This window comes from Canis lupus, chromosome 15 (assembly GCF_048164855.1).
Source record: "Canis lupus baileyi chromosome 15, mCanLup2.hap1, whole genome shotgun sequence".
NCBI lineage: Eukaryota > Metazoa > Chordata > Mammalia > Carnivora > Canidae > Canis > Canis lupus.
In genome coordinates this window covers 45,251,958-45,265,419 of record NC_132852.1, presented here as the reverse complement: position 1 = coordinate 45,265,419, position 13,462 = coordinate 45,251,958, and the positions used below count along the sequence as shown (strand labels likewise).

The window sequence follows — 13,462 nt, the reverse complement described above, 5'->3', positions numbered from 1 at the left end:
GGTTAGGGACGACTTCCGGAGAAGGTGACGTTCTAGCCGAGATTTAAAGGATGAGAAGGCGCCAGGCCCCGGAAACGGTGTCAAGTTTACCCTAAGGCAGTTAAAAATAGCCCCCTACCGCTCCGGCAGCCTTATTGGACGACCGCGCTAGGCGGCGTCGCCGCCAGCAGTAAAGATGGCGGGCGGGCGGCGGGGCGGGGCGGGGCGTGCCCGCGGCCTGATTGGCCGGCCGGGCAGCGTCACGTGGGCGGCCGCCGAGCATCCGGGCTCCCGGCGGCGGCGCTGCGGAGGCTCCCGGGAGCGGGCGGCGCGGCGAGCGGACGGCGGCGGCGCCTCCCGGGCCGCCCGCGTGGGCCAAGCGGCACGCGTGCCGAGCATGGCGGGCTCCCTGCCTCCCTGCGTGGTCGACTGCGGCACCGGGTAAGAGCCGCCGGCGCCCGCCCCGCTTCCGCGCGGCCCGCCCCCGCCCCGGCGCCGAGCACCTGCTCCGCGGCCCGCCCCGGCTCACCTGGCGGGGATTTACCGCAGAGCGCCCCTGGCGGGGCGGGACCCGGCCGGGCTCTGCGCTGGCCACCTGTGCGCCCCGCCCCCTCCTCTCGGGCCCCGGCCGCGCGCCGCCGCCGCTCACCTGGCTGGGCGCGGCGCTCGGCAACGGCGCGCGCACCTGGCCTGGCCTTGCTCCCGCGCGCGGGCCCAGGCGGACCTTCCACCTGCCGGGCCGTGCCCCGACCTGTGTCCCCCAGTGCATGGCCTTTCTTGCTCGTCCTTCTTGACCACTTGTGGAGGTTTTCACGTCGCTCTCCCGACTTGACACCTCGTGTGCAGCATGCTTTGCTGCCTCCGAGTGTTGAATGCCTCGCTCGGCTGAGCTCTTGCTTCAGTTTGCGTGCACTTGCCTTCTCGCTTAAAAAACACGTTAAAAAGGCTCCATTTTGAAAAACAAAGGCTAAATTTGGGAAAGCCTCTTTGTGGTGTAGTTTTTTTTTCTTTTTCTTCTTTACTTTTTGGTTGAGATGGTGTCTTTTGATGTTACAACGTGCAGAAGAGCTAGCTCTAGCTACCTTAGGAAATCTCCGGTTCAGTGGTCCAAGCTCAGCTGATTGTAGGAACGTGAATCCGTCTAGCTGGTAGTTGGGAAATTCAGGCATGCCTCCTTGCTTTGTAGATTAAGTACTCAATGAAATAACCCAGAAGCAGATTTAGTCTACTGAAGATTTTCCTACACGGGATTTTTACAAATTTTTGTCAGAAAATCTTCCATGGCATGTTCACCTTAGCCTTGATTCTTTTCTGTAGAAAAATGCACTTGGTTTGGTTTCCTTGACAACCTTGTGGGGGTGTCTTTAATTTGTTACAGTCCATCTCCTACTGATCATGCTTTCCTTTTGCTGCTGAAGCCTGTACTATTGGTTCCAGGCTGGAAAAAGCTGCCTCTTGGCTTGTGCTAATGTTTTTTGAGATAAGTGTTGTATCAGAAGTTTTGTGGCTCTTTATTTTAGAAGTTGTTTTGCTGCAGAGAACACAAGCCAAAATCAAAATTGATGTGGGAACCTGCCCCCTGCCCCCTGAGTTTTTGGCTCCTTATGCATTCCCTCATCCCCTGGTAGGGGTCTTCATCCCATGCCCTCCTGATGTCTGGTTGTATCTACAGTGAAGGCAGCAGGTGAACCTGTTTTTTCCACATGTGCATGTGAAATTTTTGCTTTTGTATTTTCAGTCTTGTAAACCTATTGAAATCTAAAGCATTTTTGGTAGTAGCACTAGGTAATGCCCGCAGAGTTTGTCAGTACCTTTAATATTAGTAAGCTGGAGGCTTCACTCCTTGTTCTTGCTCTAAAATGTGGTGCTGTTTTGACCTTTTGAGGTAAGTGGGAATGTAACTTTGCTTACGTGGAGATACAACTTCATTATATCAATGTTTTATGACCCCCAAATCAATGCAGTTTTTTTTTTTTTTTTTTTTTTTGTCTGGTGTGGGCTTTGGCAGTCTGGTAGACAGTGGCAGGGAATCTTCCCACTATGTTTCACGCGGATGTGTTCTGTTGTGGAAGCGACTGTGATTTACCATGAATATCCAGGGTCCAATATTTGGTCAGAAGGAGCAGCCTGGGAGGCCATATCAATACTTCTTAGTTCTTATATTTCTCAGACAGTGGAAATTGTTTTTGGATTAACTTTTATGTCAAAATAGGATTCAAAAAGGGTAAAATAGATGTAAAAATAACTAGGACCAAGAAACAGATCTAGGTAGTCATCCTAAACTGTAGACCACTGGTTGCTGTAGATGGGTCTCACATTTGGCCTTTGTCTGCCTGTCTGACAAAATTGTTGGCGTCATTGTCGGTTATGCAGTTCTTGTCATCAAGGAGAAAGAGAAATAGCCTTCTTGGGTGAAAAGGCTTTTTGTCTAGCACTAAATTCTAACAGAAAATTCACGTGGAACTATAAGTAGTTATTTAGTAGACCATGTACCAAATGGTATTTTTTTAATAGTAAATAAATTTATTTCATCCTTGTAGCCATGCATACTCCTCTGATAGTCGCTGAAACCAATTCAGTGACTGCAAGTGTGCCAGGGGCCAGGATAGTGTGGACCAAGGTACCTGTTTGATCCAAAGATAAAGCTTTGTTTATTTAAAAGGATTACTATGGGCTGCATAGTTTTCAGAGAATTTTCCACAAATTCTAGTTTCACTTCTCTTGTCTTTTTTTTGCATTTTTTTAAAAAAAAATTTATTTTTTATTTTTTTATTTTTTTACGCAATCTCTACATCCATTACAGGGCTTGAACCCATAATCCTGACATCAAGAGCTGAATGCTCCACTGACTAAGCTGGCCAGGTGCCCCTTTTCTTGCATTTTTAAACTTATTTTGAAAAAATTTCAGATCTACTGAAAAACTTCAAGAACAGTACCAAAAAACCTACTATATATGTATATATATTTTTTCTTTTTGGGGGGGTTGGGGAGTGGAGAGAGAGAGGCAGGTGCAGTAGGATGGGCAGAGAGAGAATCTTAAATAGGTTCCACACTGAGTGTGGAGCCTGACGTGGGGCTGGATCTCACACCCCTGAGATCATGAAGTGAGCTGAAATCAAGAGTCGAATGCTTACCCAACTGAGCCACCCAGGCCCCCCCTCTACTATATATCCTTCATCCTGTTTCACCAGCTATTAACATTTGCTTTATCATTCTCTGGATAGTCTATGCATATTATTTTTCTGCACTGTTTGAGAATAAGTTGCAGGTATTGTGCCCTTTTGTATCAAAATACTTTAGGGCATACTGAGAAGAGGGGTTTCCTTTTATCCAATCACAGGCCAGTGACATTTATGTGGTGGTGTTCTCTAATATGCTATCTAAGACTCCCATGAGTGGTCTCATTTATGTCTTGTGGACTCTTCTTCCCCTTCCTTGTCCAGCACTGCCTCTTGTTTGGTTGTCAGCCAGTCTTTTAGGTCTCATCCGACTGGACTGGTCCCTTAGCCTTTCTCTAGTTTTCAGGATGCTGACATTATTGGGAGCCAGTTGCTATGTATATTGTCCCTCAGTATCAGCTTGTCTGGTGTTTCCTCATGATAGATACAGGGTATGCATTTTGTCAGGAATACCACAGAAGTGACACCAGTATTTCTTAGTGCATCCCACCAGAATCTTCCCACCCCCAGCATGACTGAGATTTAATTGACATCTAACATTGTGTGAGTTTAAGGTATACATTTTGATTTGATATATTTATATATTACAAAATATATAAATGTATAGCTTTAGCTCACACCTCCCTCACATCGCATAGTTGCCATTTCTTTTTTGTGGTGAGAACACCTAAGTTCTATTCTCTTAGGAACTTTAAGGTTTATAATACAGTATTATTGACTGTAGTCACTGTACTGTACATGAGATCCCTCTAGTTGAAAGGCTTAAAATAATGGCATGCCTCCTTTTTGATGTTCACTTGAATTATTTGGATAGGGTGATGGCCATTAGATTTCTCCACTGCATAGTTTTTCCCTAATAATGTCATTTACGGAGAATTGTTTTGAGCTTATGTAAAATACCTGTTCTTCCGTAAACTTTCACCCAGTAGTTTAGTATTGATTGGTGATTTTTGCTGTAATTGATAATTGCCATGATGGTTGCCAAATTGTGATTATTTAACTCCAGTGATGTATCTACATTTCTTAGTTAATGTTTTACTATAAGGGGATACTTTTACATTCTTCTCATCTATTTATTTATCATTTGTGTGGGTTATTACTTTACTCAAAAGGTTATAATCCATTATGTCATTCTTACTATATTCAATGGGTTATTATCAGTTATTGCCATTATTTGTTTTGAATGCTTAAATTGTTTGAGATTTGACCAATAAGAGCCCATTCAAACTGTTTTCTGGCATTCCTTGGGCATGTCCCTATATTTTTTGAGCATGTTGTTATTATTAGTAGACTGCAATGATAGTCTTGTGCATGTGTACACTTTTTTGTATTTTTTGCTGGGTGTCTCTGGGAATGTGTTCTAGAAGTGGGATTTCTGGGTCAAAGAGCAATTGCATATATAATTTTGCTAGTCCGTGAAATCCCACTCAGCAGTGTGTATCCTCACCAGCAATGTATGAAAAGTACTTGTGTCTTCTTACAGACTAACAGTATATTGTCAAAATTTATTTTTATTTTTATCCATCTAGAGAGTAAGAAATGATACTATAGTTTTAATTTGAATTTCTTCTTATGTGGAAAGATGGGCATCTTTTCTTTTGGTTAAGAGGCATTTACATTTCTGTGTTCTGTCTCGTCATTTCTCTAGCCCATTTTCCTGTGTGTTTTTTGCCTTGTGCTTTGATTTTGGAAGCTCTTCATGTATTAGGGTGTGTTGGAGATTCCGCAGACCGCTTCAGTGATTTGCTAGGATCGGTTCCAGGACTGTAGTGAAAATCAGCCAAGGGAAAAGGCGCATGAGGCCGAGTAAGGAGGAAACCAGGAGCAAGCTTCCAGAGTCCTCTCGCACTGGAGCCACGTAGACGCGTTTAATCAGCATTCGGTTCTGACAACACACCACAGAAGCTCAGTGAAGACCTGGTGCCGAGTTATCAGGCTGGCCATGGCACCCCTGTCGGGCACAAACCAAAATTTTAGAGCCCCAGAAGGAAAGCAGTTGTTCAACTTAAACTATTGTTTGCATGGTTTAGGCACAGCGATAGGAATGGTAGGAACCCTCCTGAAACCGGGGTTTCCAGGTGCCAGTCGGAAGGCCAAGCTTGCAAGCAGGACTTTCTAAAGAGAGCAGTCTTGGGCCTGTTAACTCTTTTCTGCATGTTGGGGCATTAGCTCTTTATGATGTAAGTCACAAATGCATTTTCTCTGTGTATTATTTGTCTTTTGCCATGCAAGGATTTTTTTTTTTTTTTTTTTGAAGAACCAAATTCATTTGTTTTTTCCTTTTTGTTCTAGATTTTGAGTCATAGTTAAGAAAGTCCTGTCCCCCTCCATTCCCAAGCTATATGGTGTTTTTTTCTAATGGTTTCATTTTGCCCTCTGTATTTAAATCTTTAATACATTTGGAATGTTTTCTGGGATATGATAGGAGGGAAGGACCCAGTTGGAACTATTTCTGTCTTTTTTTCCTTCTGGCTATCCCATTTATCTCAACATCATTTATGAAAAAAAAAAAAAAACAACCTCTGTGCTTGAAGATGCTGCCTTTATTATATACTAAATTTGTCTATGCAGTTGTGTTTATTTCTAGATTTTGTTTTGAGTTGCATTAATCTATTCACATGCCACCACCACCACAGAGTTTTAATTACTGAGGCTTTAGAATGATTTTATACCTGGTGGGGCTGGCCTCTCCTACACATCTCTTTCTTTATTTACGGCTTTCCAGTAAATTTTTGCTTGTTCCTCCAAATGGGCTTATAGTCAGCTTCTCTAGTTCCAGAGGGAGAATGCCTGATGGCATTTTTATTTGGATTCTATTTAATTTAATTTAGTGAGGGCCATCGTCTCTGTGATGAGTGACTCCTCCCGTGGAAGAACATGCATCTCTGTCCACTAGATCAGTCTCTTTTGTGTCTTTTAGGATACTGTGTTTCCCTCAGGTAGATTTCTTGTTAAGTTTATGCCTAGGTATTTGATTTCTGCTTTGCTATCATAAATGATGTCTTCTTTTTCATTATGTTTTCTGTTTTTCTTGAATAAAGGGTTTTAGTTTTTTTTGTGTGTTAATTTTGTAAACTGCTATTTTACAAAATACTGTTGGGTTGTATGATTTTTCCCTTGATCTTTAGGGTTTTCCAGATATGAAATCTTTGGCAAACAGAGAAGGTTTTACCCCCTTGGTAGGGACTCTATTTTTTTTTTTTTTTTGACACACTATAGTGACCATTACTTCCAAAATAATATTAAATAGGAATGGAGTTAGTTAGTTTATTTTAGTGGAGCAGCTTCTGGTGTTTCTAAAATAAGATACTGACCTATGGAATGGGAGAAGATATTTGCAAATGACATGTTGCAAATATCTACAAAGAATTTATCAAACTCAGCGCCCAAAAATCCAGTCAAGAAATGGTTAGAAGTCATGAATAGACATTTCTCCAAAGAAGATCTACAAATGGCCAACAGACACATGAAAAAAATGCCTCCACATCACTCAGCATCAGGGAAATACAAATCAAAACCACAATGAGATACCACCTCACACCAGTCAGAATGGCTAAAATGAACAAGTCAGGAAATGACAGATGTTGGCGAGGATGCAGAGTAAGGGGAACCCTTGTACACTCTTGGTAGGAATGTAAATTGGTGCAGCCACTGTGGAAGACAGTGTGGAGGTTCCTCAAAAAGTTGAAAATAGAGCTACCCTACAACCCTACAATTACACTTCTAGGTATTTATTCAAGGGATACAAAATATATATAATGGAATATTATCCAGCCATCAAAAATGAAATCTTGCCATTTGCAATGACAGATGGGACTAGAGGGTATTATGCTCAGTGAAATAAGTCAATCAGGGAAAGATAAATAACCATATGAGTTTACTCATATGTGGGAGTTAAGAAACAAAACAGATGAACATAGGAGAAGGAAAGGAAAAATAAGACAAAATCAGAGAGGGAGACAAACCAGAATAGACTCTTTTTTAAAAAAAAGATTTTATTTATTTATTCATGAGAGATAGAGAGAGAGGTAGAGATATAGGCAGAGGGAGAAGCAGACTCCATGCGGGGAGCGTGATGTGGGACTCGATCCTGAGACTCATGCCCTGAACCAAAGGCAAAGGCTCAACCACTGAGCCACACCCAGGCATCCCCAGAATAGACTCTTAACTCTGGGGAGCAAACAGGGTCCCTGGAGGGGAGATGGATGGGGTAACTGAGTGATGGGCATGAAGGAGGCACGGGATGTGATGAGCACTGGGTGTTCTATGCAATGGATGAATCACTGAATTATACCCCTGAAACTAGATGGTAAGCTATATGTTAATTAAATTGAATTAAAAAAAATAAGATGCTGGCTTTTGGGCTAGTGTGTGTGTATGTCTGCATGCACACACATATATATCATGTTAGTCTGTTTCTATTTTTTGGAATGTTCGTATGGGTGTTGGACATTGTCAGAAACCTTTATCATAAATGGAATGTGTAGTTTTTTTCCTAAGCCAGTTATGATGATGGGTTATGTTAATGGATTTCCTCATAGTGAACCAATACTGTATTCTGGCATAATCCTCATTTGATTATGATGTATTTTTAAAAATTTTTAAAAAAGATTTTATTTATTCATGAGAGACACACACAGAGAGAGAGGGGTAGAGACACAGGCAGAGGGAGAAGCAGGCTCCATGCAGGGAGCCCAATGTGGGACTCGATCTCAGGACTCCAGGATCATGCCCTGAGCCGAAGGCAGGCGCTAAACCACTGAGCCACCTAGGGATCCCCTGATGTATTATTTTTTGGTGTGTAGGTAAATTGTTAATATTTTATTTAGATTTTTGCATGAAATAGAAGTGAGAGTGATTTATAATTTAGTTTTTTGGTTCACTGCCTGTCAGATTTTGAGATCAGTGTTACACTCTCTTTATAAAGAAATTAAGAAGTTTCCTTTCCTCTTCTGTTCTCTGGAATAGTCTGTTGTAGTATTGGGATGACGTTTTTAAGGTCTTGCTAGAATTTCCCCATGAAACTGTCTAGACTTGGTGCTTGCTTGTGGGGAGACTTCTACTCTATTTCTTTGAAGTCTGTTGGACTTTCCATCTCTAGTGGAACCAATTTTGTTGTGTTGCATTTGTCTAAAAATTTTTCATTAAATCTAGATTTTTCAAGTGTATTGTATATAGTAGTCTCATGATTCTAAAAATATCCTCTACATTTATGCTTATTTTCCCTTTTGTCACTCACATTTATGTGTTTTGTTTCATCCTTTTTCTTGATTTACCTAATTTGTCCTGTGTATCTTTTTTCAAGGAATGAGCTTTGGGGTTTACTTATTCTGTTTTTTTTTTTTCTGTTTTTTTGACTCATTTATCCTGCTTTTATCTTTATTTCTTTTTTTTCTACTTTCCTTTGTTTTTGTCTTTGTGTTTGTGAGTTGGATGTTAATTTTTATTTTTTCTTTAATTGAAGGTACTTATTACTACAGAATTTTGGCTGTTACATCTTAAGCTGTATCTTTCCTTTAGATTTAGATACATTTTTTCATTATAAATTTCAAGAGATTTCTATATTTTTGTTTTGAGTTTCCCCCATAACTCAGTATTTCTATGGTAGCATGTTTTAAAATGTTCAGGTATAAGGGCCTGTTTCTTTTCTTTTTTAAATTTTGGTTTTAATCTCTAGTGTTACTGTGTTATGTTCAGAGAATGCTGTTAGCTTTATTTCTATTCTTTGGACTTCATGGCGGCTAAGGCCTGATCAGTTTTGTGCATGTTCTGCACTACGTGAAAATCTGTTCTGTATTAGTATGTCCAGAGGTTGACGTCTATCTATGTACGTGAGCTACCTTATTAATGATTTTATTTAGGTCTTCTGTTTTTTTTCCCCATCTTCCTCTGTGTTGGACTGAGCAGGGTGTGTTAGGTCTTCCATTATTACTTCCCCTTGTTTTATGAAAGGGACTGTTGCCTCGTTGAGTGCCTGTGTGTTAATATTTGTGTCTCCCTGAGCTGTTGCTCTAGTGTGGTATCCTGTTTCCGGGGGGGTCTCTCAGTGCCCTGAAAGTCTGAGATCTACTTTGTAAAGGATGGTTGAAAACATACCAAACGCAAACTAACAGAATGCAGGTGTATTATATAAACACAATGTAAAAAGTTTTAGATGAAGCAAGTAGTTCATTTATTTATTTTGGGGTTCACATAATAAAATTTTGATTTTATCATAGTATGCACATTAATTAAGAAACTCAAAAGGTGCTCGGAAGCTAATGTGAAAACACATGGAGTGTTGTTCTGCCTACTATTCTCTGTCTTTGCCCAGAAACAGCTGCTTTCAGCTTTTAATTCTGTATCTTCCAGCCTTTATGGATTTCCATGTTTCTAAATAGAGTGCACTTCAATCTATCGATTATCAATTTTTTACATCATCTGTTGATCTAATGTTGTTAGATGATGGTTTAATTCTCTCATCCTGCATTTGCCTTCTGTTTCTCCTTCCCTGTCCTCCCAGTAGAAATGTATTATTGCATTTTCCAGTTGATTTGTGATCAGAGTTTACATTACTATGCCTATGCAAACCTGTCCTCATTCATGAAAGTGTACTGTGTTTTTTCTCTTCAATTTTGTTTTTATGGAAGTTAATGATTGCCTTCCTTGTTTTATTTTCCTTATATCCACTGCCCACTATTTTTCCACGTTTTCAGGTAGCCTGTGTCTCAGTGCTGTTTTCCATAAGGTTAATCACATTGCAGATCCAGTTGGTTTTTGCGGACATCCGTCTTTTGCAGCCCTCTGTCTTTGTCTCTTGGGTGGTTGCTTCCCAGGGCTGCCAGTCTGGGACTTTGCTTACAACCTTGTAGGCCTTTCCTTTACCTTTCTCTTGGATTGAATCTGTTTCTCACGTCCATTCCTTCCTGCTGTCTGCTTTGGTCCCTGCTGGTGGTCCTTCAGTAGCCAACTTTGTGAGGCTGGGAAGGTAACCCAGTGGGGCAGTGGTTCTTGGTGGCTGCCTTTGACGTGCCTGTGTCCTGAGTCTTGCCTCTGCCCATCTGACTGGTGCACATTTGTCGTCCTGGCATCTTCTACCATCATTCCAGGCGTTCACAAACCTCTCTCTTGGGCGTTCTCTTCCAGGTCTTCTTTTTTGGTTTTCTCCTTCATTTTGGTAGAGAGCATCCTCCAGTAGCATCCTCTGAGAAATGATGTGTGGGAGGTAAATTTTTAAAATGTCTTGCTTTTCTGAAATGTTTTATCTCTAATCCCTTACTTGGTTGAATTGTTGGGTGTAGTATTCAGTGTTGGAAATAATTTTCCTTCAGAATTTTTAAGACACTGATTCTTTGTTTTCTTGCTTCTGGTTTTGCTGCTGAGAAGTTAGAAGACTTTGTAAATGACTTTGATTATCCCGTTCTCCTTTCTGGGAGCTTTTAGAATTTCACAACGATGTGCCTTGAAGTGGGTTTGTCTTCATTGTGCTGGGTGTTTTGTGAGCTCCTCTAGTCTGGAGACTAGCCCCTCTGAATTATGGGTAATACTTCCAGATTATTTCTTCCTCCGCCAAGTGTGTGTGTCTGCATGTGCTTGTGGGCATGCTGTGTAACCTCTGGTTCCCGTGTTGAATTCTTGGGCTGTTTCTCTGATTTTCTTGTCTTTTCTCTCATTTTCCATCGTCTGGTCTCAGTTCTTTGTTTCTAGGATATGCCTCGCCTTGTCTTCTAGCCCTTCTCTTCCATTTATGCTCTTATTTTCAATTTCCAAGAATTCTTTTTGTTTTCTAAATGTTCTTTTACTAGTATCCTCTTGTTTTGTTTCTCGGTTATGGTATCTAATCTTAGAGGTTTGAGGATGGTGATTTTTTTTGGTGGTTGTGCTGGTGAGGTCTTTCCCTATGTAAGTTTTCTTTTTTTTTTTTTTTTAAATTTTTTTTTAAATTTTTATTTATTTATGATAGGCACACAGTGAGAGAGAGAGAGAGGCAGAGACACAGGCAGAGGGAGAAGCAGGCTCCATGCACCGGGAGCCTGACGTGGGATTTGATCCTGGGTCTCCAGGATCACGCCCTGGGCCAAAGGCAGGCGCTAAACCGCTGCGCCACCCAGGGATCCCTGTAAGTTTTCTTTTAAGTTTTTTTTTTTTTTTTTTTAAAGACACTTAAAAAAATTTTTTTTTAAAAATTTATTTATGATAGTCACAGAGAGAGAGAAAGAGAGAGAGGCAGAGACACAGGCAGAGGGAGAAGCAGACTCCATGCCGGAAGCCTGACGTGGGACTCAATCCAGGGTCTCCAGGATCATGCCCTGGGCTGCAGGCGGCGCTAAACCGCTGCGCCACCGAGGCTGCCCTTTTAAGTTGGTTTTTGATTTGTGTGTTTTCATCTACTTTGTGGTAGAGGCTTTCCTCAGATGTTGGTAGTTTCTGGCTGTCTGCTCATGATGAAAAGTCAGAAAATTAAAAAGCTCATTGGTAAAAAAAAAAAAAATTAAAAAAAAAAAAAGCTCATTGGACTCTCTGAATGTGTAGGTTGACTTACTGATTTTGAGCTTCACCATGGGTGATATAGGCAGGTCGTTTACGGGGGTCTCCTGGCTTTTAGGGTCTTCCAGTTTTTTCTTTTGAACTGCTCATTTCTCCAGAGACTGTACTTGGGCTCCTTTGCCTGGAGGGCTGGGTCTGGGTGCTGGTGTTCTGAGAGCTGAAAGGGGGAGAGAGGAGGAGATGGGACAGGGTGTCTGAGCCATCACTGTTTATTATGGATGCAGTTGGGAAAACCTTTGTTGTCAGGATGCTGATGGTTTCACCCATGCCCAGTGATTTTGAGTCCAGAGACCCTTCTCCAGAGAGTCAACATCCAGAGAGTGCTGGAGTCAGGGAGGAGCCATGGCCCCCAGCAGGGGAGGGACGCTCACTGGGTCCCGTGTGTGGACCCTTCATTTTCACTTCCACAGGCTGCCGTGCAGCTACCAGTTTTGGAGCCTTTTCAGATGCAGGTGCATGTGTTGGGCTGGTTTGCAGCTTTTGCCTCTGTTTTCTTCTCCCAAAGCCAGTTAACACTGATCCTTGGCTCTCCAGGACCATACCTTTGGTTTTGCCTCCTCTTCTTTTCTTCTTATTGTTATGGCTTCATATATCAAAAAAATCATTTTGAGTTTGATCGTATATTAATTTACAGTGTACAGTGTAGAGAGGGTATATGTTCTTTAGAAACTATAATTGAGATCTGGGGATATTTTTAGTTTTATCAGAACCATATTCAAGGCAGTTATAGTCACTTTTTTTAACTGAAAACCTTAGGAAGGAGTAGAGCTGTTTTGGCTGAAGTTTGGGGTTTGAGACTGGACTTCATAAGGGGTCTCAGTCAAAAGAACCTCCCTACAGGATACAGTTTGAAAAACACTGTTCTAGGATGTGACATTTCCACTTTTAAACATAGATTAATTGAGCTTAAGTTGTCACCTTCTGCTCTAGACACATGGTTGTAGGAGGAATTTTAACTATATATAAATATGTTGAGTTGACAGTAGTCAGATTAATTCTCTTGACGGCAGAATTGAAAAGTCTGTGTGTTACTGCTGTGGAAAAATAGTGGCGTTTAACAGAAGAGTGAAAGAAGCTTTGCACAAGGGCTGTTTAAAACGGTTGGGGCAAATGAGGATATATTTTATTTACAGAAAGAGACTTTGGAAGGATACATAAGAATAGGAGGTGGTGTAAGGCAGGAGTGGGGTGGACGGTATAGGATTGGGAGTGGGACTTCTGAATGGGTACCTTTTTAGGGTGTTTTGAAGTTTGAACTATGAGAACATACTCGTTTAAAAGGCAGAATTGTAACTTGGTATTGCTTTATGCAGCTATTCACTCTGTTGCCACGTGGGAAAGGGTCTCAGGCCAGGGTCTCACAGAGGCACTGAGTTTGAGAATGTGTGTTTTTGAGAATGATTGCCTACCTTTACTGTGCTGGCTATCCTTTTGGAAGATAGTGTTCAAACAAACAAAAATCAAAGGCTTTTACCATAAAAATTGTTGGTTTTGATTCCTTATGTACACATTTGGGAGAATTTGATTGACATGGCTCTTCCCTTTTGGATGAAAAGATATACATAGAACTGGAAGAGAAACAATATGAAATTTTAGTATAGCAAGAGGCTTTCACAGTGAAAACTACACAGGAAGTTATTCGGGAAGATAATTGGTAGATTTGTTCATCTAAACTGTCAACAGTTATATTCCAGGAAATGTGTAACTGGGAAAAATTGGTAATGTGTAAGAGCAAGGATTTGTATCCTTGGTACATGAGGGTTTGCGCAAATTGGTAA

General features: G+C 41.3%; 1 protein-coding gene across 3 annotated transcripts in view; it reads left to right on the top strand.

Annotated features, from left to right (window-relative positions):
* The first annotated feature begins 270 nt into the window (after positions 1-270).
* Positions 271-13,462, top strand: part of ACTR3B (actin related protein 3B) — an 84,745-nt gene continuing 71,553 nt past the window's right edge. Inside the window, exon 1 of one of the 3 annotated variants that reach the window (XM_072776863.1) lies at positions 271-420. In XM_072776863.1, the coding sequence (XP_072632964.1) occupies positions 377-420 (44 nt within the window). In that variant the 5' untranslated portion in view covers positions 271-376. The remainder of the gene's footprint in view (positions 421-13,462) is intronic. The other 2 variants (XM_072776869.1, XM_072776868.1) reach the window with 2 other exon arrangements.